Below are 27,892 nucleotides of genomic sequence, written 5' to 3'. Positions count from 1 at the left end.
TGAATAGGGGTATATAGATTGCTGGCAAATCTCCCTGGTGGTGGCTTATCTCCTGATCTAATAAAGCAGGCCTCCAAACAAAGTAGCTTTTCTCTGTTGTGTATGGGGATATAAGAATGTGAGGGTATAATACGTATGTGTGTGTGTGTATATATCCATATACGTGTGTGTGTATGTATGTATATATATATATATAAATATGTAAGTATATATAATATTTAATTATATATTTATACCTCTATATACATAATATCCATGTATAAAGTTTTAACAGCGCAAAACAAATGGCCATTTTATTACCCCAAGCTGACTGTATGTATTGTATCACATATAAATCCTTACACTGATGTAAGAGAAATGTGATTGTTTCTGGATTTGCTGTGTGGCTCGCAGGGTGATTATATTATTAGTGTGCGATAATGTGAAGCATCTGAAGATGTAACAAGTGGTCTTATTCTTGCTTGCAGAACAAGTACACAGACACTTACATCAGTATGAGGTGGAATACCTGCAATTTGCTTTCCGCTGGATGAATAATCTTCTGATGAGAGAGGTTCCCCTGCGGCGCACCATCAGGCTGTGGGATACCTACCAGGTGAGTCCGAACAGCAGGTAACCACTTGCATTTACTGTCAGGTGTATGAGCATCTGCTTCGTATATTTACATGCATACCTGAAACAGTCTGTGGAATTCAGTACCATCGTAGGCAGATCCAGGGAATATTGTGGAATATGAATGTTATTGATCAGCAGAAGAAGTTATAATTCTATTGTTGCAAAGTAAATTGACTTACTGACTCAGTGATGTGCAGAATATACTTCTAGGTCCACCTCATGTGCGCTTATACCATAATTATGTGTGCACCTACATCATATCCCCTATTACAGAAGTATTCTGCCTTGGAAGAAATGTTCTAAAGGATAGAGCAAACCCCATACAATGGAACTCTCAGTAATGTATATGGTGCGTAATACCGACTGGTAGAAACTCAGTGTGTTTGAGGGTTGTGCATGCCGTCTAAGTGTCTGAACTTTCAGTAAGGACGGATTCCTGGTGCTACAGTACAATCCCTCCTTCCCGCTGCCTGTGGCCACCATGAGAAGGCTGGCCTGCATATGGACGGATATAATTCCTAGTGTCCTGATATAGCTCTTGTATACATTATTCTATATAGACTGTACTGTATAGACAATATATTGTAGTCATAGTACAGAAATTAATTGTCCTCTATAATCTTAGTGTACAATGTTTTCTCTGTATTTTATTCTACGATCCGCTGTGCTTTTAGCTTATATCTTGTAGGATTTTAAATGAACAAAACCAGCTAACTCTCTAAGGAGCAATTTGTAGAAATACACTGGACAAACAAGATAACATAGCTTGCTAAATCGCATAGTAAACACAATGTGTCCCAAGGAAATTATTATCAAGTTTAATCTGCTATTCACTGTGGTATTCGTCTAATTTCACAGATAATCATTGAACTTGTCCTCGAACCTGCACTGAAAAAATAAACGCATGCCATCTAGCTGTTGTGCGTAAAGACTTCCATTTATTTTCTGCTATGGTTACATTTTACCCAATTTTATCTTTGGTTATTTAAAATGTAACTAATACTGTTCTGTTCTGAATTGATTATGCAACACATTGATATTTTAGGGAAGGAGAAAGCCGATAAACTGTAGTGGGGATGGAAGAGAGAACGTGCTAAAACACTTATACTGAAGACAGTTTGTGAAAAAAGATAAGAAAGTAGAAGGAAAGACTGTGAGGCAGAGAATAACATGCATCTTGTAGCAGGTGGAAGAAATAAGCATTTTTAAAGGAAATGCAAATCTTCAGTGCTGAAGCCTTGCTGTACATCTTTTATTGTAAATAGAAATATTACAACAGACGCAATGATGCTAAATATGTGAGTCTCCAAAACAAAGTTAGTTTTGTTGACATACCTTTTTTCTATCATTTAAAAACAGCAGGAATACAGCAAACTCGTTTCGCATTGTAATGCGCTTCCTCTGATGCCTAATCTAAAAACAACAAGAATATAGCAGGCTTGTATAGGGCAATGACCGTTTCTTACAGGAGTGTCTGTCAGCGGAAACACATTTCTGCCAGAAAGAGTTGTTACCTTAAACAAGCCTGCTGTATTTCTGGTGTTTTTACATGTTGGAAAAAATGTATACCGACAAACAGAGCAGGGTTTACTTATTCGGCATCAATTCTTCCTTTGTAATACTTCTACTCACTAAAAGTTTGAGATATTTGACCTTCAGGTGAAATTTATGGAAAACTTAAAATGTTTATGCTACAGTAATATTTTTATCATAAAAGTAGGGCATTTAAGTAAAAGCATGCAATGGTGTTTTCTTCATCTCAAACAATTTATTTAAACAAAAGCCAGCAACAGTGGTGGGTATGCCCCCTAAAAAATGTCAGTGTCTCAATAACTTGTCATGTGGTCTAGAGCCTAAATTACCCCTTTCACAACGATGTCTCGTGCGATTCACAAGTCCAGGTACTGTCTGCTGAGGCATTCCATCCCACTTTTCTTGAGGTTATGGGGTACAGGGTTACGAGCATCTACATGGCAACTCAGCTGATCCCATAGGTTTTCTATGGGTTCTAGGTCTGGAGAAAGTGAAGGGCACTCTATTTGAGGTACCCCAGTCTCCAGCAGCCGATCCCTAATGATGTGACCTCGATGAGCTGGAGCATTGTCGTCCATGAACATGAAATTAGGCCTGTGTTTTTTTGTGCAGAGGCACAATGACTGCATTAATGATGTTATTCAAGTTGTAGGGGCTTGTCACTGTACCGTTCACAAAGAGTAGGGCAGCTCTGTATTGACTAGACACACCTGCTCACACTGTAACACCACCAAAGGCTCGTCAGATGACAAAATTGGCTGAATCATGGCGCTCTCCTGGACGTCTCCAACATCATTGGCAGCCATCATTTCTGCTCAGCGTGAATCGACTTTCATCAATGCACAGCACTTAGGCCCACTTGGTTCCTCTTCCAGCATAGATTCTCCATGACCCATCCAGGACGATGACGCCTGTGTCTGGTGATGTGGTAATGTACCCTTGCAGGTCGTCTAGCCAGCTAATGTAAGCAGTTTTGAATTGTCTGGCGTGACATTTGGGTGCCTCTCACCTCCATTAAATGTGCCTGGAGTTGTGTGGCATTCATAATCCGATTCTGAAGGGCATTGTTCACATTGAAGCGGTCATCGTTGTGGAATGTGGCCAAAGGACGTCCATTTCTATGCCTTTTTGTGACTCTTCCAGTCTCTCTGTATCTCTGTTGCAACCTACTGATGACACTCTGTGACACTCTAAGCTCAGTGGCCACTTCCGTCTGAGGCTTGAAACCTCGCAATGATGAGGTGGTGTTGATCAATTGTTAGGTGTCGTCTTGGTCTCATGATGTCAAAATGTGAACAGCATGATGTGGAGCGCTGTTTAAATACCAATTCTAATTAAACTCCGAAATATATTGAGCGATTCGTGGATCCAACACTTGTGAATTTTGCCAGTAAGCTCCTTGTTAGAGAACAGCAAGTTGTGCAAAAAGTACTGAAACACTGAACAGTTGGACACGTGCATTCAAAAGTTTAGACCAGGTCAAATTAAGTTCATCTGAGAAGGTTCGAGTGCATTTTAGGATCATTCTGAAATTTCACCTGAAAGCCAACTATCGCTAACTTTTTGTGGGTAGTGTAGATATACGCCAAGGCTTCAGCACTATTTGCATTTCCTTTTTTTGTATAATTTCAAAACGACATGAATAATTCAGAGAAAGCGTATTGGTTTTGTGAAACGCTCGTTATGTCATATGGGCCTGCTCTATTCTTGGTGTTTTTAAATGATGGAAAAAAAATGGAATACCGTCAAAAAGAACTTGCTTTGGGGCTCACTTATTTCACATAAGTGCTTTCTTTGTAATACTTCTAGTTACTATAATAGATGTGCAGCAAGTCTCCAGCACTGGCTCTTTGCATTTCCTTTTTTCTATCAGTTAAAAACAACAAGAATAAGCCAGAGGAAGCGCATTGCTTTGCGAAACACTCGTTAACTCATACAAGCCTGCTGTTTTTAAATGTCAGAATGTAATAAAATTCAGGTTTTACATATTAAATGCCACTTCTACTTAGCTTTCCCAGAGAATTGTATACCCTGGTATATTTTTTGCCATACGTATATCTTTTTTCCAACTGTATAGGAAAGTGCTGCTGACACTGCTATCCTATGGAAACCATAATAATTGTATATATCATCCAGTGTACTTCTTTTGCAGTGGGATCTTATATGCAGAGTATGACCCTCTATGCCTATACACTGGCATACATCATAGCTATATGTCAGGAGAGTATAATATATTTGGTACACAGCATGTATTTTACTTTTTTGTGCAATTGTCACTGAATTCTTCATCATTTTAATTAGTAAATCTGTTTTTACAGTTGGACTTCTGTTTACTAACTGAATTGTTGAAAAAGATTACGGATCCTTCTACTGATAATGCATGCTGTATGCTTGGCTATATGTAAAAATAGTTGTCAGGGCTGCTTAATCAGCCTATCTATGTGAAGAGTTTAGCTCCATGAATATGCTTTAGAAATATAAAGTTGAGTTAGTAGAAGCCTTTTAACATTCTCCTGTTTGTAAAGAATAGGCTCTTTTAGTGTGTTGTACGGTGCCTCAGCAGGTTAATGCGACTAGCGCTGCAGTTTTGTCATCTTCACCCCCTGAGAGTGGTATTAGAAATCAGTCAACCTGATCTGTGGCAGCTAACCCTGGTCAAGCCTGCTGAGAATTGTAGTGTAAGCAGCGATAATGCATCATTTTGTGGAAACCTTTTTGGAAACCGTTTCTCATTGTGTTAACACTGTAGTTCAGTAGTTGCTTGTACAGGCTTATGTTTCTCCATATTCATTTCACCATCTATAAAACACTAATATAATGCATTGCATGTTGGAGTTTATTTCATATTGGTTAAACAGAAAACTTGCAGTTTTACTGAAATACATCACGTCAATAAAATGTCCTGAAGATATTGCAGTGTGTAGAATTTTGCCCTTCACCGTCTGATCATAGTTGGGACATAGTTCTGTCCTTGCTATTAAATCATACTAGAATGTGCTTACATATGTTTTGTGCAGAAATCCGTAGTTAATTGTGTAATACTTATTAGAGGACATGCTGCTAACTATTCTGCAGCATGTAGTTCCTCAACCCATACCTGTCAACTCTTTTCAGTTCAGCATGGTATATTTTTTGCAGATGTTCTTGTAGCTGAACAGTTCCCCCATCACCTTCCTTCCATCTGTCTGAGGTTGTTTTACAGTAGATAAATGGATTTCTATAAAACCCTTTATGAAAATTCATACAATTCTGTAACAAATTTGTTCTTTGTTATTCTACCCTGTGGAGACGCGAGGGTCAATGGGTGCTCTCGTCCACTGGCCTGACTGTCTTTAGAAAGAGCGCACAGGCCAGGACTTATCCCACTGATCACCCGTACTCCTTCACTGTGGGAAGAACACGACAACACATGGTGAGGGTACCACACTCCGGTAAAACTTGATTTGATCACCAAAAGTCAACAGCATAAAATACATTCCCATTTATGATACAAGATGATCACCTTTCCGCTCACTCGCCAGGGATTAGAACCTCTGTGACTTCCAAGCATCCAGGGCCAACTACCGTCAGCCAGCAGCACCCCGCTTTTGGCGGGCACCCACGGAGAGGAGGTAACGGGAAGCTGACCGAGAACAGCGAGATATGTGGCCAGGTAACCCGATTGTGTCAACCTGGGTTCTCCAAAGAAATTTGTTGGCTTAGTGTTGGGCAGTGGAGCAATCCTGTAATCCACCAGCTGGAACCATGGTCCCTATGCTGAAGTCCTGTAGAATCACATCAATGATGTGATCAGGCCACTTTTACATCGCTCAGCTCCCATTTCAGGGCATTGCCCCACAGGATTGGAGGGGAAGATAGTCATGGCTGTACCCTCATTGTTCGCTAGTTCAATTAGACTACATAATTGTCCTTCAAATGATGCAGACTAGTACACCGCAGGGGGCTGATGCAATCCGTAATCAGCAGGCATTACACAAATTACGATTCAAAGCGGAGCACCGGATAGTCTCACATGAAACAATGGTTCATGTCCTTTGACTTACTGAATAAAGGAATAGTACGTCTGGCAAGAATAGTTCACCCTTGCACAAGTGACCAGATTGATGCAGATTGAGTCATCACATACCCTAAAGGCTTTATGCCAATTATATGTTATCCCCTATTGACCACTGGGACCCCCACCACCATTCCCAAGCACAGGACTCTGCAGAGATGCATCTGAATGGAACAGAGGTCAAGCCTGTGCACTCTGGTCTATTCATTCTCTATGTAATTGCCGGAGATACTCAAGAGCTACGCTCAGCAACTTTTGGCAATAAATTTAACAGACTTTAGCAGCCCTGAAAATGGGGCTAAGGAACATGTTGATCGGTGAACATACCCTGAAGATGTTTGATAAAGTAGAGGTCTGCATTCATTGTACCTGTCAGGATTCATTTACACTGGCCAATAATTTGGAACTTGTATTCTCGATTATCTGCTTGTCTAAGCAGGCAGCCTGCCAGGTGACAAATGAGCCAAACGTTTGTTCGTTGGGTAAAATTATTTTTAAGCTTCATTAAAAATCATTGTTCTTAGTGCACTTTGTACTATATAAACAGGACATGCTGTCGAGAACAATGATATTCTATGTGTACAAGAATCATTCTGTGACCATTAAGTGCCGTCGGCCTGTCTAAACAGGCTATTAAGTGACTGCCGATTTGGTTTGCATGTGGCCAATCAATTGTTGTTTAAGGGCCAGGTTGAATGCAGACTTAGTTATATGTAAGAAATCTAAAACCGCCACACTTATAGTTGTTTATATTAGTGTACAATCCCATACACATTAGTACAGTGTCAGCCATACGTTTTGGAGAGTAATTATTTTCCCATTTTCATTTTCACTTTGCATCTTTCTCAGTATCTACTGTACATTCGGGCAATCAAGGTTATCAATACACCATGTGATTAGATCAGATAGGATGATAATGATTGTCACGGTTTAGTAAATTCCTCCATGCTTCTTAGTGCAGCTTATCTGATCTAATAGCGCTAAGTCCCAGGTGGCTAGAACCAAAATTCTTGTCGAGCTTTTGTAATTCACATTGTGAATTTTAATCTACTTCATGTATTTTATTGTGTTTCTGGGCAGGATTTAATCTCCACGTGTTTGCATCTCTTTCCCACATGCATAATTTTGCATAGGTTTAATTTAGTAGGAATAGAATTACCGTTCTATGAAGGGGAAGGTTCATGTGTTTGTATAGAGGATGTAAGTGTATAAGTTCATTTCTGAACACATAGTGGATAGCTTTCTCATAAAGGACTGTATCCACAGTCACAATTCATTTTACTAGGCTTATTGGTTTTATATTTTGGTCTCCTTTCCTACAGATTTATAGTACCAGTGAAAAGTTTGGACACACATGTTCATGGGATAGAGCTGCTTGTGAGAATGCCAAGCATGTCTAAAGCAGTCATCAGAGTAATATGGGGTTATTTTGAGGACTGTAAGGTTTAATGCACATTTTAGTTTGTTTCCTGTGTGTATCTTTACCTTTTGTTTCCATATGTGTTCCTACGTGTTTTTGCTGTTTTTAGTTTAAAGAGGTTGTCCACTACTATACAGAATGCCCATATCCATTAACGGTGGAAATAAGATTTTTTGTAATTACCGTCTATTGTGATTGTTGCCTGTGAGTGGCGCTATCACTGGCCGCTCACAGGCATTACGTAACCCTGGCTGCAGCCGGCTCTGACATCCGCTGATGTCACGTCAAGTTCCCTCTTGCAGCCGGGCGTGACCCAGTGACGTGCTCCCCCCTGATTGATGGGCTGTGGGTGGGGTTTCACCGCACGTCACAGCCCATCATCCACCGCTCACTTTCCCAATGAATACAGAGGAGAGCGAGAGCGCGCGGTGGATGCTGGGCTGTGACGTGCAGTGAAACCCCACCCACAGCCCATCAATCAGGGGGGAGCACGTCACTGGGTCACGCCCGGCTGCAGCCGAACTTGACGTGACATCAACGAGGCTCACGTGATGCCTGTGAATGGTCAGCAATAGCGTCGCTCACAGGCAACAATCACAAAAGATGGTAATTACAAAAAACGTATTTCCACCGTTTGAATCTATATGGACATTCTGTATATAAGTGAACAACCTCTTTAAATCTACAATGTTCAGATTCCAATAAGAGCAAGGAAAATCATTGCATAAACATCTGTGTCCAAAATGTTTACCTTTCCTTTATAAAATTAGGAAAACTAAAAAATTCAGTCAAATTTAGTGATGAAATCTCTGGCCTTGTACGGTGGCCATTCGCCATCACTATACGGAGTGGATTCAGATGCAGAGCCTGCTCCACACAGTTAAAGTGTTGGCTGCATTACATAGCCAGAGTCTGAGAGCTACTTCTGGTCATATCAGTTTAACCTCTTAAATGTTGTAAGATTTACAAGATGTCCACCATTGGTTTTTTGCCATCCTGCACGATCTGATTGTGGAGTGCCAATGGTTTGTCAGCTTGTGCCTTCTGAAGACTATGCCATGGTATTATTCCTATAAAGCCCTACCTGTAGCTGGGGAACCATATGAGATCAGAAAAAAACAAACTGATTTATTTCTATTAGGCAGTGTGCCCGCAATGAGTTTTTGGTGAGTCTTCCAAATCCGCAATATGTCAATATCTCTTGCGAGTACGCTCAGTTTTCTGTGCTTATTTTATCCTATACACTTGCAATAGATGCGGAAATCTGCAGGTAAAAAAAATGCACACGCGTTTTTAGTGTGTTTCCATTGCTTAAACACATCAAAGATGCATGTAATACGCACATGAGTATATCAAAAATTTTTTTGTCACAGCCAAATATCAGGAAGTATCAAAAACAAGGCAGCTTTGTTTAAAACATGACATGCCAATAAAAGACAAAAAATGCAGTATCAAAAACGTGATAAAGACACAATAAAAAACTGAAAGTAACCCAATTTACATTATAGTTGCAGAAATTTTGCAACGTCAAAAACTCACCAAAAGCTCATTGTGGTAATGTAGCCTTACGGTAGGAAAAAAATAAAGAACCAAATTAGTGTGGTTGCATAAATAGGCAAATTCTTAAAATAATACTTTGTTTAAGTACCTTTTGAGTCTATCAGCATAACACACATTGAGAATTGGCAATCTTTCCTACTCTCCCTTGCAGTAGCGCTTCAAATATGAAGATTGCGAGGGCATCTCCTATGTATAGTCCCACAGATTTTCAGTTGTATTCATATCCGCACTCCGAGTGGACCATTCCTAAACTTTTGATTTTTTTCTGGTAAAGCCAGACATATGCTTATGTTCGTTGTCGTACTGAAGGGCGAAGTTACTCTTCATCTTAAGTTTTTTAGCAGACCCTTGAAGGTTTTCATGCAAAGTTGACTGATATTTAGAACTGTTCATAATTCCCTCCACCTTGACTAAAACCCCAGTTCCAACTGCCAAAAAAACAGCACAAAGGCATAATGCAGCCTCCACCATGCTTCACTGTAGGTATGGTGTTCTTTTGGTGATATACATTGTTGGCTTTGTGCCAAACATAACACTTGGATTTATGTGCCAAAAATGTTCAATCTTGATCTCAACAGCTCATAACAGGTTTTCCCACATGCTTTTTGCAGACTTGATGTACATTTTGTCAAAATATATCCAGATTTGGATGTTTCTCTTTGTAAGAAAAGGCTTTCATCTTGTCACCTTAGTCCACAGGCCAGACATATTAAGAACGCAGGAGATTGTTGTCACATGAAGTACACAATCAGTAATTGACAGAATTTCCTCGCAGTTCCTTTAATGTTGCTGTAGGCCTCTTGGCAGCCTCTCAAACCAATTTTCTTCTTTTCAACAATTTTTGATGGACATTCAGATTTAGGTAATGTCACTTTTTTGCCTAATTTAAGCCACTTCTTAATGACAATCTTCACAGTCCCATGGTATTTTAATGCCTTGGAAATTTTGTTTGTATCTTATCTTTGATAACTTTCAATAGTGAGACCCCTTTGCTGTGTTGTAAGCTATAAATAAAACCCTGGTTGTTACTGTAAAATATAACTAAGAAAATGTCAGGAAACTCCTACTAGAGCAGCTAAACTTTTAGATGGGGTTAATCAGAATAGCTTTAAATAATGGCATCTGTGTCTTGACTACTGTAACATACCTGGCGGCATACTTGCATAGTGCACCATCTCCCACTATGCAAGATCGCAAACTTAATCTTCAGTCCAGTCTGCCAGCCTGGCTTCTGTTAATGTTGTCTGCTTGTCCCTGTCCTGACTGCTTAGGACGGCGGCCCGGTTACTTCCTGTTTTTTGTAACTGCTGTGGGCACACCCCTAATGCGTCCTCAGCCTATTGCTGTCTGTCACTGGATATTTAAACCAGCTCCACCTTGAAGCTGGTCCCTGAGCAACCCTTACCCTCAGAGAGCTCCTAGCCTCTGATGTGCCAGGTCCTGTTCTGTTTTTCCTGCCTGTCCGCCTTCCTGGAGGCTGTATTCCCAGGCCTGTCTGAACACGCTCCTAGACTGTTCGTCCTGCCTTCTGGGGGCCGCATACCCAGACCTGTTATCTGTGTCTTCTAGCCTGTTTGTCCGCCATTCTGGGGGCCGCATACCCAGACTCGCTCCTGTATCTCGCTGCAGTGTCAGTTCCTGTCTGAACACTCAGTTCCTGTCTGAACACTCTCCTAGCCTGTTACCTGTTTTTCTCTATGTCCGTACCTTCCCTTCTTCTGCAGAGTCTGAACCTGCACCTAACTCCTACTCGTTGTCGCTGTACTAACGTTTGTGAGTTTGGAGTCCACTCGCTATTTCATTGCAAGTATCTTGTGTGTATCTGGTTCTGCCTTTCCCTTCCAGTCTGTTCCGTGTGAACAGAGGCCTGTCCCCTCTGCTCTGCCTTTGCTCACCGCTCCGGCGGTTTATCTCTGATCTGCTTTGCTCACCCCTCCGGCGGTTCCTGCCTGCTCTGCCTTGCTCACCGCTCCGGCGGTTCCTGCCTGCTCTGCCTTGCTCACCGCTCCGGCGGTTCCTGCCTGCTCTGCCTTGCTCACCGCTCCGGCGTTTCCTGCCTTCTCTGCCTTGCTCACCGCTCCGGCGTTTCCTGCCTGCTCTGCCTTGCTCACCGCTCCGGCGGTTCCTGCCTGCTCTGCCTTGCTTACCGCTCTGGCGTTTCCTACCTGCTCTGCCTTGCTCACTGCTCCGGTGGTTCCTGCCTGCTCTGCCTTGCTCACTGCTCCGGCGGTTCCTCTCTGCCTTGCTCACCGCTCCGGCGGTTCCTCTCTGCTCTGTCTTGCTCACCGCTCCGGTGGTTCCTCTCTGCTCTGCCTTGCTCACCGCTCCTGCTGTTCCTCTCTGCTCTGCCTTGATCACCGCTCCGGCGGTTCCTCTCTGCTCTGCCTTGCTCACCGCTCTGGCGGTTTCTCTCTGCTCTGCCTTGCTCACCGCTCCGGTGGTTCCTCTCTGCTCTGCCTTGCTCACCGCTCAGGCGGTTCCTCTCTGCTCTGCCTTGCTCACCGCCCCAGCGGTTTCGACCTGCTCTGCCTTGCTCACCGCTCCGGCGGTTTCGCCCTGCTCTGCCTTGCTCACTGCTCCAGCGGTTCCTTTCTGCTCTGTTTGTCTACTGCATCTGCTTTTCTGTTCCTGAGTCTGTCTGTACTGGACTCTATCCAGTCTGCACGCCAGCCGTGCTTGTCAGTACCCCCCTATCTGCATACCAGCCATGCTTGCCAGTATCCTCCCCGTCTGCACTCCAGCCGTGCTTGCCAGTACCTACCAGTCTATACGCCAGCTGTGCCTACCTATACCCACCAGTCTGTGTGCCAGCCTAACCTGCCTGTTCCTGTATTCCCCGGTGTGGGTCAACAGCCGTGTCCGGGGTCTGACCTGGAGTAGCACCTGGTCCCTCTGCTCGGTTCCTCCCTGGTGCACGGCGTCGTTAGCCGTCGTGCGACCTTGGTCGGATCGGGTGGATACTTAGTTATGCCCCTCGAGGCACTCTCCGGTTCATGGCACAGTGAAATCACTAAATCACGCACACGCCAGTCAGTCCGGGCTTGTGCATAACAACTACTATAAACATGAGTTTGTGTTATTGGCTAATAGTGATGAGCATAAGTGTTCTTTACTCGAATTTGCCTAGGGTGCTCGGGTATGCACCGAGTATCGTGGGTGCTCGAGTGACATGTTTGAGTCACCGCGGCCGCATGTTTTGCAGCTGTTTGACAGCCACAAAATGTAGGGATTGTCTGACAAGCACGGGCATTTCCCACATGTTTTGTGGTTAACAGCCGCAAAATATCTCATCAGGGACTTGAACATGATGTCATTCAAGCACCCGCGACACTCGGTGCATATCTGAGTAACGAGCTCCAGCGCTCATCACTATTGGCTAATTCTGATCTCAACCACATCCCCAAGTATAAGAGGGTATTTTCGCCTATGTAACCTCACATTTTTGTTTTTTTATTTTTATTTCCCTGCTCAAGATAATTTCAGGGTTTTTTTTTTCTCCTCAATGGATTTATACAGATTATAGGTGACATTAAAGGTGGAAAAAGTTCTGAAATGATTCTTATTGAAATATTTTTTTTTACATGACCTGGCATTTTAACAGGGATATGTAGACTTTTTATATCCACTGTGTGCACATGTACACACCTGATATTTGTAGACTATAGAACAGCTGGCTGACATGTGGTATTATTTAGTGACATTATTTAGAATGAAAAGTTGATGTCATACATTGAGGTTTATTTGTACTTAAAATTAATGCAACTTTTGTATTCCCTCATATGGAGTTTCTTATTTCTCTCCATACACTATATTCACCTAGTGACATCTACTCTGACTTTAAAAGTTTTAATGAACAATGTACCTGTTGTCGCGAGCGGATTAAGCTAAATCCAGGAGCTGATGGACAGCGCGTTTTTGTGGTGCTTTAGATATGTGGATTTAAGCTGTACTGGTATTACGTTTAGCATTGATTTTGCACAGCATTTGACTGATGTGTGTTTTTTCATTTGTTTGATGCATGTTGTTATAGACAATTGCCTGGTAAAGCTTACATTGATAATCTAAAGGTATTCCTTAATTCTTGAATATCGATTTCCTGTTTTGTGAGCCACAAAAGAAGAGGAGAAAAAGGAAATGAGAAACTGTACAAAAATGATTACCGCTTTTGTGTTTTGATCAAAATCTTGAGTTGTTGGTCAATAAATCATCATATTTCATTAGAAATGCTTTTCTGTTTGTTTATAGCCCAGCAAATAAGCATCTATAGTTATTGTCATTAAACATGTCAACAGCTGAAGAAAGTAAGTCTCCTGGATTGCCAAAATACGGTTTGGCACTATGTTTTTGACAGATTGGAACAGATGGGTTTCGATGAATGGAACTGATCTCTTGCCAGCATTTTTTTTTTACTTTTAAATCTGATATGCTTTTCATGTTCTCATTTCTATAAATTCAATAATACTTATTCTAGGGGCCGGGTTTACACTATATGGTGTGTATTCATGCATCCATCCGAAGATACGTCCACAGGAAGAAAATGTGAAAAAATGTTGGAGCCTTTGTCCTTTTCATATAGGCAATTTTGGCTGCTTGTTGTCTCTGTAGAATGGGAGCAGAGTCTGCCTGCTTTTATACTAAAATCCATCTTGTATTGTTTCATTCATTCATTCATTCATTCATTTATATAGCTCCGCACCCAACAAATTTTTGTGATAGGAGACCGGTCTGATGCAATATACAAAAGTATTCTTATGTCCTAAATAATTGAAGTATAAAGGGAACCCCCAAGCTGTTTTTATGTTATGTCAAGCACCGGCAGCATGGCATCTAGACAAGTGCGTCACCGAGAAAACCTTGCCTTAATAATAAGCTAGACATGTGGAGAGGAGCGTTCTTGGTAGCTACCTCCATCTTCTCACCATCCAGCTTTGCTCGATTGACAACCATTTTATTACACACATAGTACAGATTCATTATTATATTTGGACAACTACAAAATGCCTCAGTTCTGAAAGGTTTTGGCCAAAGACCAATTCAAAGGTGTTGGCCACATTATCTCTATTTTATCAGATGTGTTGGTGTGGTTACGACATGATTATGTGGCACTTACTATTATGTAGGTATGACAGGTTCTCCTCCTGCATTTGTTAGATCAACTTTCCCCACAGACTATGCAACTATCTCGTCCACAAAAATGGCTGCTGTTGGAGGAGCAAGTGACCAAACCTGTCCGTCAGTATCCTCCCCTGCACAGGGGAAAGCTGTTTTGCTCTTGGAGGATACTGATGTACAGGTCTGGTCACATGCTCCTCCACATGCAGCCATTTTTGTGGAAAGGAGAGTTGTTCAGTCTGTGAAAGGAAGTGCACAATGAAAACCTGCCTCACATAACGTATTTTCCGCATTATAAGACGCACTCTCCCCCACCCCCAAAGTTGGAAAGAAAATGGGGGTGCATCTTATAATCCGAATGTAACTTACCGGCTGTGTTTGACCTGCTCCTGAGAACTCAATATGCGCATGTGCCACCTCTGGCAGACATTTTCCCGAAGCCCACCGCAAGAAAATCAGTGGGAAGTGAACTCTGCTCACTGCCGACATTTTATGAAAGCCCAGGGCCCGCAGCCTTGCACCGCCAGGACATCCTATTCTCCCATCAAGAGGCCTGCACCATTGCCCCACTCCTGTCACCGCCGGTCTCCTGCAGCAGCGACCCTGCCTCCTGTGACCCCACTCCACCACAGCCGTTCCTTGGTTAGCTGCCGTAAAATTGGACTATAAGATGCATCACCGTTTTATTTTAAAAATTTTTTTCCTATTTTCCTCCCCAAAATTTGGGGAGCGTTTTTTGGTCCAGTGCGTCTTATAGTCCACAAAATACTGTATATATTAATAAGTGCCAAAAACTCATGTCCCTGGCAAATTTGGTAAACTAAACATAAAGTGGACAACCCTTTTAATAATTTAGATTCTACTTGTGTTTTTCCTTCAATGTAAATGCCTTTCAGATTATCCAACATCATCTATTGTTCCTGTTTTTCTATTAATACATTTCCACTTGATTTTGAAATGCATTTTTATTTAATATTCACTCGCCCCATGATGGCTTTACTAATGCAATATATTTAGGTGCAGGTGCACATGTGTGAGAGGTACGTCTGAACAGTTGTGGTTCCAAATCTTTGTTTAGCGCTCTCTAGATAAACTTACAATGCGGAAGGTTCACAGTTTATAATCACACTGGGAGACATAAAAGCTTGCCAAAAGACCTTGTGTAAATGAGGAAAGCTGGTATGTGTATTTCTCCTAGAAGTTACAAAGAAGAAAGATGAATCCAGGCTTTCTCTGATTTATGAGCCTTTTCATCACCACTGCTTCCCTGTGCAGAGTGACACTCTGGAGCATGGCCATACATTCACAAATATGCTGTTCGCTTGGCTTTGTTTCATTCCAGAGCAAAACTTAGATTTTCTTTTATAGATAAAATTAAAAATAATCTCTTAAATTAGATACCGATATGATGTCTGTAAGAAGTTGGCCAAAAATAGTGTTCATCTATATAAAGAGAACCTGTCAGTAAGAACTTATACCCCATGGGCAGCATGTATCAGTCGCTGGCCGTATGATTTCAACCTTTTGTGTCTAACTCAGGAACGCTCCAGCATTTCAGAGAAAAATATAGTTTAAAAGCCGCTGGGGACAGAGCCGCACAGGTGACTAGTCCGACAGGCACGTCCCCGGTGGCTTCAGTCTCTCGCCGCCCACTGCCCTGGAGTGACAGGTCTCTCCCTATGGAGGCATGTAAGGAGAGACCTGTCAGTCACTGGCAGCGGGCGGAGAGAAGCCACTGGTGACCTACCTGTCTGACTTGTCTTCCGTGTGGCTCGGTATCTGGCTTTTCCTCTAATTAGTCTCTGCTTTTAGAGATGGATTGCACTTTACAACAGGCAATCATTAGCCAGTTAATACAGAAGAGAGGCACCTAGTGGTCGGTACTTTTTATAGTAACTTTTGGCGGGTAAGACGACATAATTTTTTAATAGTCATTTGCTGATTGCAGACACCGTATCACAGATCTCACGATCACAGAATCTTGGTGTTCCATCATCATCATACATCAGTAGATCAGTGTCAGTAGGGTGCAAGTGGGGTCTGTAAAACCTATTTCTTTGTTCCAAGCTTTTTTTTGTGTCAAGTTTTGATTTTGCCTGTGACACACACAATACAGCTATCTTACAGGTCATTCACACATGTTAAATCTGGAAAAAAAAGTGGATTTTATGTCATAGAATCATAGAATGTTAGAGTTGGAAGGGACCTCCAGGGTCATCTGGTCCAAACCCCTGCTCAATGCAGGAGTCACTAAACCATCTCAGACAGATGTCTGTCCATCCTGTGTTTTAAAAAAGGTTATAAAAGATAAAACGCCGTACTGTATTGATGGGATACTGATGAAGAAAAACAACTTGTAATCCCTCGGATGCAGTGACTTCGTTACTAATCTCATTATCCAACTCGCATCCTGTTATTACCGTTTTCGCTTTGAGCTGGTTACACTTTGATTTTATTTTTCTATTTTTTCCAGATGGTCACCGCATAGATTAATATAAACTCAGGGAAAATTAGCGTTACATCTTTATTTTGTTGATCCTTTCCAAACAGCTTGCAAATGAACATCATGAATATATTTTGCTTTATGTTACTTATGGCTATACTTATGCTGCTTGTCTCAAGTATTACAACTCGGCATCACAGCTCTAGTGGAAGGAGTAGTGAAAAATACCAGACACCAATGAAACATCACAGCTGTGACAATTCTATGTGACAACTTCCATAAGTAAGATGTCCCTGGCATGCTCTGTAAGTGTAAAATAGGTTCCTAAAGGTTAGATCACATGCCACGCATTGCAAGGCTGGCTCCATAGGGGCACCATTGTGCTATTCACATACATTACGTAATAATATGCCAGTTGGACAGCACTACCAGTGAGTGCCTTTACAAGTAAATGATAGGCTCCAGATGATGGAATGGAAAATCAGCGTCTGACAATTATTCAGCTTGCAGGCACACAAATTAAAAAATCTTTCAGCTACCCATTTCCCTTTGGTGACAAACTGTTGGCAACATCTTATGGCAGGATAAAGATGGATAGTGGAGCTCTAACTACAGACTGGCAAAATGTCAGTTTATATAGGACATTCAGATCTTATCTATATATAACATTTTACTTATCTTGTACTGATACAGAGTCACAGCACTTGACAATAACGCATTTTCAATCATAGCTGCATTCACATTTCTGCAGACTTTCAAGCTCAAATTTGCCATCATTCCCTACTAGCTGAGTAGTCACTTGCATTCTCCAAATGGTTTTGTCTGCAGTGTAGAATGATCACATTTTCTGAGATTGCACTGAAATGTAAGCTTAGGGCTCATTCAGACTTCAGTGCAAATCTGGCTGAGCACAGACTGCAATGCAGACTGGCCGCAGGCACCTGACCGGAGCATGACAACGACAGCTTCATGTCGGGAGACTGTGCCTTGTGGTCCATGTTCGGACCGATTTCTAACGGCGTTTGAATGATCCCTTAGAGACTTATTGAAATATTTTAGTTGCAACTAGTATAAATCTGACTAACTCTGTAACCCAGGACGAGTTTAAGCAAAATACTTGGTTTATAGTCAGATTACATGTAAACGGTGGAATTATGTACAAAGGGTATTAGTGTTTCAGAACTGCCTCATTCTGATATATAACATTTTCCTCATTTATTTCAATAATGCAAAAAAAAAAACCTGATGCATATTCTCCTAGCAATCTGTGAAAAATGGGCAGCACTAGGATACAACTAGGATGTCATCATTGCAGAGACATACAGTGCATTGTGAAAGTATTTGGCCCCCTTGAACTTTTCTACCTTTTGCCACATTTCTGGCTTCAAACATAAGGATATAAAATTCTAATTTTTTGGGAAGAATCAACAACAAGTGGGACACAATCGTGAAGTGGAACGAAATTTATTGGATATTTTAAACTTTTTTAACAAATTAAAAACTGAAAAGTGGGGCGTGCAATATTATTCGACCCCTTTACTTTCAGTGCAGCAAACTCACTCCAGAAGTTCAGTGAGGATCTCTGAATGATCCAATGTTGTGCTAAATGACTGGTAATGATAAATAGAATTCACCTGTGTATATTCAAGTCTCCGTATAAATGCACCTGCTCTGTGATAGTCTCAGGGTTCTGTTTCAAGTGCAGAGAGCATCATGAAGACCAAAGAACACACCAGGCAGGTCCTAGATACTGTTGTGGTGAAGTTTAAAGCCGGATTTGGATACAAAAAGATTTTCCCAACTTTTAAACATCTCAAGGAGCACTGTGCAAGCGATCATATTGAAATGGAAGGAGTATCAGAACACTGCAAATCTACCAAGACCCGGCCGTCCCTCTAAACTTTCATCTCGAACAAGGAGAAGACTGATCAGAGATGCAGCCAAAAGCCCATGATCACTCTGGATGAACTGTAGAGATCTACAGCTGAGGTGGGAGAGTCTGTCCATAGGACAACAATCAGTCGTACACTGCACAAATCTGGCCTTTATGGAAGAGTGGCAAGGAGAAAGCCATTTCTCAAAGATATCCATAAAAAGTCTCATTTGAAGTTTGCCACAAGCCACCTGGGGGAGACACCAAACATGTGGAATAAGGTGCTCTGGTCAGATAAAACCAAAATCTAACTTTTTGGCCACAATGCAAAATGATATGTTTAGCGTAAAAGCAACACAGCTCATCACCCTCAAAACGCCATCCCCACTGTCAAACATGGTGGTGGCAGCATCATGGTTTGGGCCTGCTTTTCTTCAGCAGGGACAGGGAAGATGGTTAAAATTGATGGGAAGATGGACAGAGCCAAATACAGGACCATTCTGAAAGAAAACCTGTTGCAAAAGACCTGAGACTGGGACGGAGATTTATCTTCCAACAAGACAATGATCCCAAACATAAAGCAAAATCTACAATGGAATGGTTCAAAAATAAACGTATCCAGGTGTTAGAATGGTCAAGTCAAAGTCCAAACGTGAATCCAATCGAGAATCTGTGGAAAGAGCTGAAAACTGCTGTTCACAAACGCCCTCCATCCAACCTCAATGAGCTCGAGCTGTTTTGCAAGGAAGAATGGGCAAGAATTTCAGCCTCTCGATGTGCAAAACTGATAGAGACGTACCCCAAGCAACTTGCAGCTGTAATCGCAGCAAAAGGTGGCGCTACAAAGTATTAACTCAAGGGGGCCGAATAATATTGCACGACCCACTTTTCAGTTTTTAATTTTTTAAAAACGTTTAAAATATCCAATAAATTTCGTTCCACTTCACGATTGTGTCCCACTTGTTGTTGATTCTTCCCCAAAAAATTAGAATTTTATATCTTTGAAGCCAGAAATGTGGCAAAAGGTAAAAAAGTTCAAGGGGGCCAAATACTTTCACAATGCACTGTAGTTAGTGGTTCAGAACAGGTCAAACAATACACATCTGAATGGGCCCCTAACTAGGTAACCATGTTTACATCTACAGTGGCGCACCCTAATTTTGGGTATAGAAGAGCTTCATGACAATGATAATGCTATTGTTGAAAACATATCTCTATAAAAAAAGCAATACTGAAATTATTGCCTTATGGCGACCATATAGTGGTAGATACAAGTTTTGAAGATATTAAGAGATTTCAGTACTGTTATTGATATACAGCTTTTGTTCTTTCTGTATGAGTTGTTTACTTTTTCTATTTTGCCCAGACCGCCATGACAGCTTCCTCCAGCAATGACTCGTCTGCAGAGTTTACAACAGACACATTTGACTTCTCACATTTAATTATCAATCGCATCAATTCTCAACCTGCAGAAACTCCTCATCCTGCTGTTACCCCAATGCTGAGTCTTCCCTTGCCTTATTTGTCCTTATTACTGGACCTGTTGTTTAGCACAAAAATAGAGCGCCTCTCCGTGCCCCAAACAATAATGCCCTCCACTGTTCCCCTAACAAAGTCCCTCCGAGTCTCAGATCAAACTTGCCAATGCAAGCCTATGCCTCCTTGAAAATATTGGACAGTACTGAGATGCCATCTGTGTGCTGTCCGTTTTTCACTTTTTGACAAAGCTTAAGAAACCCCATCTGCTTTTTATTCATCTGAGAAAACCTGATGGAGCTTTGCCCTAGTACGGATGGTAAAAACTGACAAACTGACTAAAAACACTGACACCCAGCACTGATGAACCTCCAACTGTTGCTTATGAGAACAATCATTGATGTCTGAATGAGGCCTTGTTTGCATTATTGTGAATTGCACAATTATATTCACTGTTGTGGATTCCACTATTACTTTCAGTACTGTGTATTTCACTATTCTAGCCACTATTGTGAATTCTACAATTATAGTCATTCTATTTTATTTACTATTATGTATACTCACTATTGTGAATTCCACTATTATACTCACTATTGTGAATTCCACTATTATACTCACTATTGTGAATTCCACTATTATACTCACTATTGTGAATTCCACTATTATACTCACTATTGTGAATTCCACTATTATACTCACTATTGTGAATTCCACTATTATACTCACTATTGTGAATTCCACTATTATACTCACTATTGTGAATTCCACTATTATACTCACTATTGTGAATTCCACTATTATACTCACTATTGTGAATTCCACTATTATACTCACTATTGTGAATTCCACTATTATACTCACTATTGTGAATTCTACTATTATACTCACTATTCTGAATTCCACTATTATACTCACTATTGTGAATTCCACTATTATACTCACTATTGTGAATTCCACTATTATACTCACTATTGTGAATTCCACTATTATACTCACTATTGTGAATTCCACTATTATACTCACTATTGTGAATTCCACTATTATACTCACTATTGTGAATTCCACTATTATACTCACTATTGTGAATTCCACTATTATACTCACTATTGTGAATTCCACTATTATACTCACTATTGTGAATTCCACTATTATACTGACTATTGTGAATTCCACTATTATACTCACTATTGTGAATTCCACTATTATACTCACTATTGTGAATTCTACTATTATACTCACTATTCTGAATTCCACTATTATACTCACTGTTCTGAATTCCACTATTATACTCACTGTTCTGAATTCCACTATTATACTCACTATTCTGAATTCCACTATTATACTCACTGTTCTGAATTCCACTATTATACTCACTATTCTGAATTCCACTATTATACTCGCTATTCTATTCTGAATTCCACTATTATACTCACTATTCTGAATTCCACTATTATACTCACTATTCTGAATTCTTGTAGTATACTCACTATTATGAACTCTATTATTATACTCACTATTCTGAATTCTACTATTATACTCACTATTCTGAATTCCACTATTGTAATCACTATTCTGAATTCCACTATTATACTCACTATTGTGAATTCCACTATTATACTCACTATTCTGAATTCCACTATTATACTCACTATTCTAAATTCCACTATTATACTGACTATTCTGAATTCCACTATTATACTCACTATTCTGAATTCTTCTAGTATACTCACTATTCTGAACTCTATTATTATACTCACTATTCTGAATTCTACTATTATACTCACTATTCTGAATTCCACTATTGTAATCACTATTCTGAATTCCACTATTATACTCACTATTCTGAATTCCACTATTATACTCACTATTCTGAATTCTTCCAGTATACTCACTATTCTGAACTCTATTATTATACTCACTATTGTGAATTCCACTATTATACTCACTATTCTGAATTCTACTATTATACTCCCTATTCTGAATTCCACTATTATACTCACTATTGTGAATTCCACTATTATACTCACTATTGTGAATTCCACTATTATACTCACTATTCTGAATTCCACTATTATACTCACTATTCTGAATTCCACTATTGTAATCACTATTCTGAATTCCACTATTATACTCACTACTCTGAATTCCACTATTATACTCACTATTCTGAACTCTATTATTTTCACTATTGTGAATTCCACTATTATATTCACTATCCTGAATTCTTCTAGTATACTCATTATTCTGAACTCTATTATACTCACTATTCTGAATTCCACTATTATACTCACTATTCTAAATTCCACTATTATACTGACTATTCTGAATTCCACTATTATACTCACTATTCTGAATTCTTCTAGTATACTCACTATTCTGAACTCTATTATTATACTCACTATTCTGAATTCTACTATTATACTCACTATTCTGAATTCCACTATTGTAATCACTATTCTGAATTCCACTATTATACTCACTATTCTGAATTCCACTATTATACTCACTATTCTGAATTCTTCCAGTATACTCACTATTCTGAACTCTATTATTATACTCACTATTGTGAATTCCACTATTATACTCACTATTCTGAATTCTACTATTATACTCCCTATTCTGAATTCCACTATTATACTCACTATTGTGAATTCCACTATTATACTCACTATTCTGAATTCCACTATTATACTCACTATTCTGAATTCTACTATTATACTCACTATTCTGAATTCCACTATTGTAATCACTATTCTGAATTCCACTATTATACTCACTATTCTGAATTCCACTATTATACTCACTATTCTGAATTCTTCCAGTATACTCACTATTCTGAACTCTATTATTATACTCACTATTCTGAATTCCACTATTATACTCACTATTCTGAATTCTACTATTATACTCACTATTCTGAATTCCACTATTATACTCACTATTGTGAATTCCACTATTATACTCACTATTCTGAATTCCACTATTATACTCACTATTCTGAATTCCACTATTATACTCACTATTCTGAATTCCACTATTGTAATCACTATTCTGAATTCCACTATTATACTCACTACTCTGAATTCCACTATTATACTCACTATTCTGAACTCTATTATTTTCACTATTGTGAATTCCACTATTATATTCACTATCCTGAATTCTTCTAGTATACTCATTATTCTGAACTCTATTATATTCACTATTGTGAATTCTTCTATTATATTCACTATTGTGAATTCTTCTGTTATATTCACTATTGTGAATTCTTCTGTTATATTCACTATTCTGAATTCTTCTTTTATATTCACTATAGTGAGTTCTTCTATTATATTCACTATTCTGAATTCTTCTTTTACATTCACTATTCTGAACTCTATTATATTCACTATTCTGAATTCTACTATTATACTCATTATTCTGAATTCTACTATTATACTCACTATTCTTAATTCTACTATTATACTCTATTCTGAATTCTACAATTATACTCACTATTCTGAATTCCACTATTATACTCACTATTCTGAATTCTACTATTATACTCACTATTCTGAATTCTACTATTATACTCACTATTCTGAATTCTACTATTATACTCACTATTCTGAATTCTACTATTATACTCACTATTCTGAATTCTACTATTATACTCACTATTCTGAATTCTACTATTATATTCACTATTCTGAATTCTACTATTATACTCACTATTCTGAATTCTACTATTATACTCACTATTCTGAATTCTACTATTATACTCACTATTCTGAATTCCACTATTATACTCACTATTGTGAATTCCACTATTATACTCACTATTCTGAATTCCACTATTATACTCACTATTCTGAATTCCACTATTATACTCACTATTCTGAATTCCACTATTGTAATCACTATGCTGAATTCCACTATTATACTCACTACTCTGAATTCCACTATTATACTCACTATTCTGAACTCTATTATTTTCACTATTGTGAATTCCACTATTATATTCACTATCCTGAATTCTTCTAGTATACTCATTATTCTGAACTCTATTATATTCACTATTGTGAATTCTTCTATTATATTCACTATTGTGAATTCTTCTGTTATATTCACTATTCTGAATTCTTCTTTTATATTCACTATAGTGAGTTCTTCTATTATATTCACTATTCTGAATTCTTCTTTTACATTCACTATTCTGAACTCTATTATATTCACTATTCTGAATTCTACTATTATACTCATTATTCTGAATTCTACTATTATACTCACTATTCTTAATTCTACTATTATATTCACTATTGTGAATTCTACTATTATACTCACTATTCTGAATTCTACTATTATACTCTATTCTGAATTCTACAATTATACTCACTATTCTGAATTCCACTATTATACTCACTATTCTGAATTCTACTATTATACTCACTATTCTGAATTCTACTATTATACTCACTATTCTGAATTCTACTATTATACTCACTATTCTGAATTCTACTATTATACTCACTATTCTGAATTCTACTATTATACTCACTATTCTGAATTCTACTATTATACTCACTATTCTGAATTCTATTATACTCACTATTCTGAATTCTACTATTATATTCACTATTCTGAATTCTACTATTATACTCACTATTCTGAATTCTGCTATTATACTCACTATTCTGAATTCTACTATTATACTCACTATTCTGAATTCTACTATTATATTCACTATTCTGAATTCTACTATTATACTCACTATTCTGAATTCTACTATTGTAATCACTATTCTGAATTCTACTATTATACTCACTATTCTGAATTCTACTATTATATTCACTATTCTGAATTCTACTATTATACTCACTATTCTGAATTCTACTATTATACTCACTATTCTGAATTCTATTATACTCACTATTCTGAATTCTACTATTATATTCACTATTCTGAATTCTACTATTATACTCACTATTCTGAATTCTGCTATTATACTCACTATTCTGAATTCTACTATTATACTCACTATTCTGAATTCTACTATTATACTCACTATTCTGAATTCTACTATTATATTCACTATTCTGAATTCTACTATTATACTAATTCTTCTGAATTCTACTATTATATTGACTATTTGGAAATCTTCTATTCACTTTTGTTGTTTCTGCTATTATTTTCACTATTGTGGATTCCACTACCATTTTTGGTTGTCAATAATCAGTTGTGTTTTGTATATTCCCAACTCGGTTAATGCTGAGAAATAGAAATCAGTGTTGACTGTACAAATGTTCTTCTATGCTGCTGCTTGGTAAAACACCCACTGTTCGTCCTGTAAAGCAGTTAATTCTATATCTGCCATATCTATACCAGGGTAACTTTCATTTGAAGTTCTCTTTGAGTTCACATGTGTAACATCACTCTTCTCTTTGAAGCACGGTGCTGAGTGTTTTGGAATTGATGCACATTTTCTACTCTGAGCGCGAAAATACCGTAAAACAAAAAAACAGGAGAAAATTGTGCAACTTCCAGCTGTATCCTGAAAATGGAGAATGTGGAGAATAATTAGATAAGGGGTTAGGAGGTTTGCTTGCATAGTTGTAACTATTTTTACTGGTATAAAAATAGACTAGCTATTGTTTTGCGTATACAATTGATGTCGCTTCCTAGGAAATCCGACTGCTGGTATTTACCGCTCCAGACACACAAATTATTTTACTTCCCAAATATGTACATATTTTTTCATTGATCTCTGCTAAACCTCATCTGTTACCAACTCAGGCTCCCAATCTGTCCTAATCCTTTTTCAGAGACTATGCATGCTGATCTGACTTTACTGGCTTACATAATTCCGAGTCCTTGGCAAACAGACGTAGCTGTAAATTTATAATACCAGTTAAAATGCCAATGGCATCAATTAAAGTGATAGTACACATCTGTTTACATTAGACAGCACACCTCAGTTTTACTATTCTGCATCTTTATGAATGTGTGACTCTCCTGTTCAGTAATCAGTGATAGACAATATTTTATGATTATTAAGAATCAAATTGGGCTCGTGAATGACATTTTCTTTATGGTAAGAAATGATTTATTGAGTATATGACTGCACTATAAAATGTTCAGGACATTTATGGCATATCCTGCAGATGTACCATAAATGTCTGAGATGGTAATACCTTGTGTAGGCTTACCTTTAATGAACCAACCCTGATATATTAGGAAATGTAATCAACAGCAATGAATTATCTTCTGCTGGCCAGTTTATCTTCCCAGGACCTTTCTTTTTATATTAGTATATGCTTCTGTGCATAAGTGTATTCGGGAATTTCTCTTATTAGACTTTACTGTTAGGCTATGTGCCCACTATGCGTTTTTTAAGCGTTTCTGCAGCGGCAATTCCACCCCAGAAACGCTTAAAAACGCTTGGTAGAAGGTCTGCCATGGTCCCCAATGATAATCCGCATGTGCTATGCCCATGCTGCGGAAATTTCCGCTGCGGATTATCATTGCGGAAAAATCCGCAGCACTACCAATTATTTTGCGTAATCGCGGCGTTTTTGCCGCCATTGACTTGCATTGAATCGCTCAATGTAAGTCTAGGAGAGCAATAAAGGGGTTCTCCTAGACTTAAAATGAGAGCTTGCGACTATTACTGCTGACTTCCGGTCATCTGTTGAGATTACAAGATGGCAGCATAGGACCGGAGTGGCACCAGGTAGAGCTGAAGACAGCAGCTATTAAGTATAATATTAGTGTCAGGGATCTTGGATTAGTGGCACCACTCCAGTGCTGAAATAAAAAAACGCTGGAACGATTCTGCAAGCCAAGAATAATGCTTTTAGCGAATCATTATGCTTTCATTGCCTACATAAACAGAACATTAGTATTTCTGGTAATATGCAAATAACCTCTTCAGAGAGGAAGAGGAGTTGAACTCTAGTGCCACCTATTGGTGGCAGGAGTCCTAAAAGTTAATATTGGCCCCTTTTTTTGAGTCCTGCCTCTTGACTTAAGATAAGAAGCCAAACAATACACTACATTTGGAGACTTGTTTCAAGGTGCTTACCCTTAATCAGTGTAAAGCAGGAGATTTGATTTGACTTGGTGAGAGTCCTCTGACAAAGTGTCTAAGGCCACAGCCCCACTGTCAGTATTTGGTCAGTAATTTTTCTCAGGAGTGGGATCCAAAACCAGATGAGGAGCAATCAGAGAAAAGGTATAATAGAAACAAGTCACCAATTCTGCATTTATCACCCACTCCTGAGAAAAAAAAATACTGACCGAATACTGATAGTGGGGCCGTGGCCTAAGAGGGAACATTTCTTGTTGTGAATGTCAAGCCAGAGTAAGGACTTATACCTTCTACAGTGCTCCTCTGGAAATTTAAATATGCAAATAGCCTCATTAGAGAGGAAAAGGACTTGAACTCTAGTGCCATCTATTGGGGGTAGTAATCCTAAAAGTAATTGACCCTTTGAGCCTTGCCACATGACTTAGGATATGAAGCCAGATCAGGCAGTGTTTGGGGTTGTTTGCCGCTCATCATTTTATGCATGTCATGTCCTTTTATGTAAGATACAAGTTTGCTATATTAATAAGTAGATCATAATGTTTTTGTTTTTTTTGTGTCTCAGTATAATGTTTTCAGACTATGAAGGAGCATGAACCGCAGTTCCCACTTATAATTGCTCAGTGATGGAGCTATAGCAGTCCACGTCTCTGAATTGATGTCAGCCCCTTGACGCTGATTGATTGCAGTCTTGTTTCTCTGCTTTACAGAAGTTTCTACCAGGGGAAGAAGAAAGCTTGTAT

At 39.1% G+C, this 27,892-nt stretch overlaps 1 protein-coding gene across 1 annotated transcript in view; it reads left to right on the top strand.

The window, feature by feature from the left end:
* The window catches only part of TBC1D22A (TBC1 domain family member 22A), a 585,912-nt gene that overhangs the window by 373,223 nt on the left and 184,797 nt on the right, over window positions 1-27,892 (top strand). The window contains exon 11 of the mRNA XM_073652139.1: window positions 468-595. Within this exon, the coding sequence (XP_073508240.1) occupies window positions 468-595 (128 nt within the window). The remainder of the gene's footprint in view (window positions 1-467; window positions 596-27,892) is intronic.

Source organism: Phyllobates terribilis, unplaced genomic scaffold (assembly GCF_046119375.1).
Source record: "Phyllobates terribilis strain yellow unplaced genomic scaffold, ASM4611937v1 Scaffold_11__3_contigs__length_659146591, whole genome shotgun sequence".
NCBI lineage: Eukaryota > Metazoa > Chordata > Amphibia > Anura > Dendrobatidae > Phyllobates > Phyllobates terribilis.
This window is presented reverse-complemented; position numbering and strand designations above follow the sequence as displayed.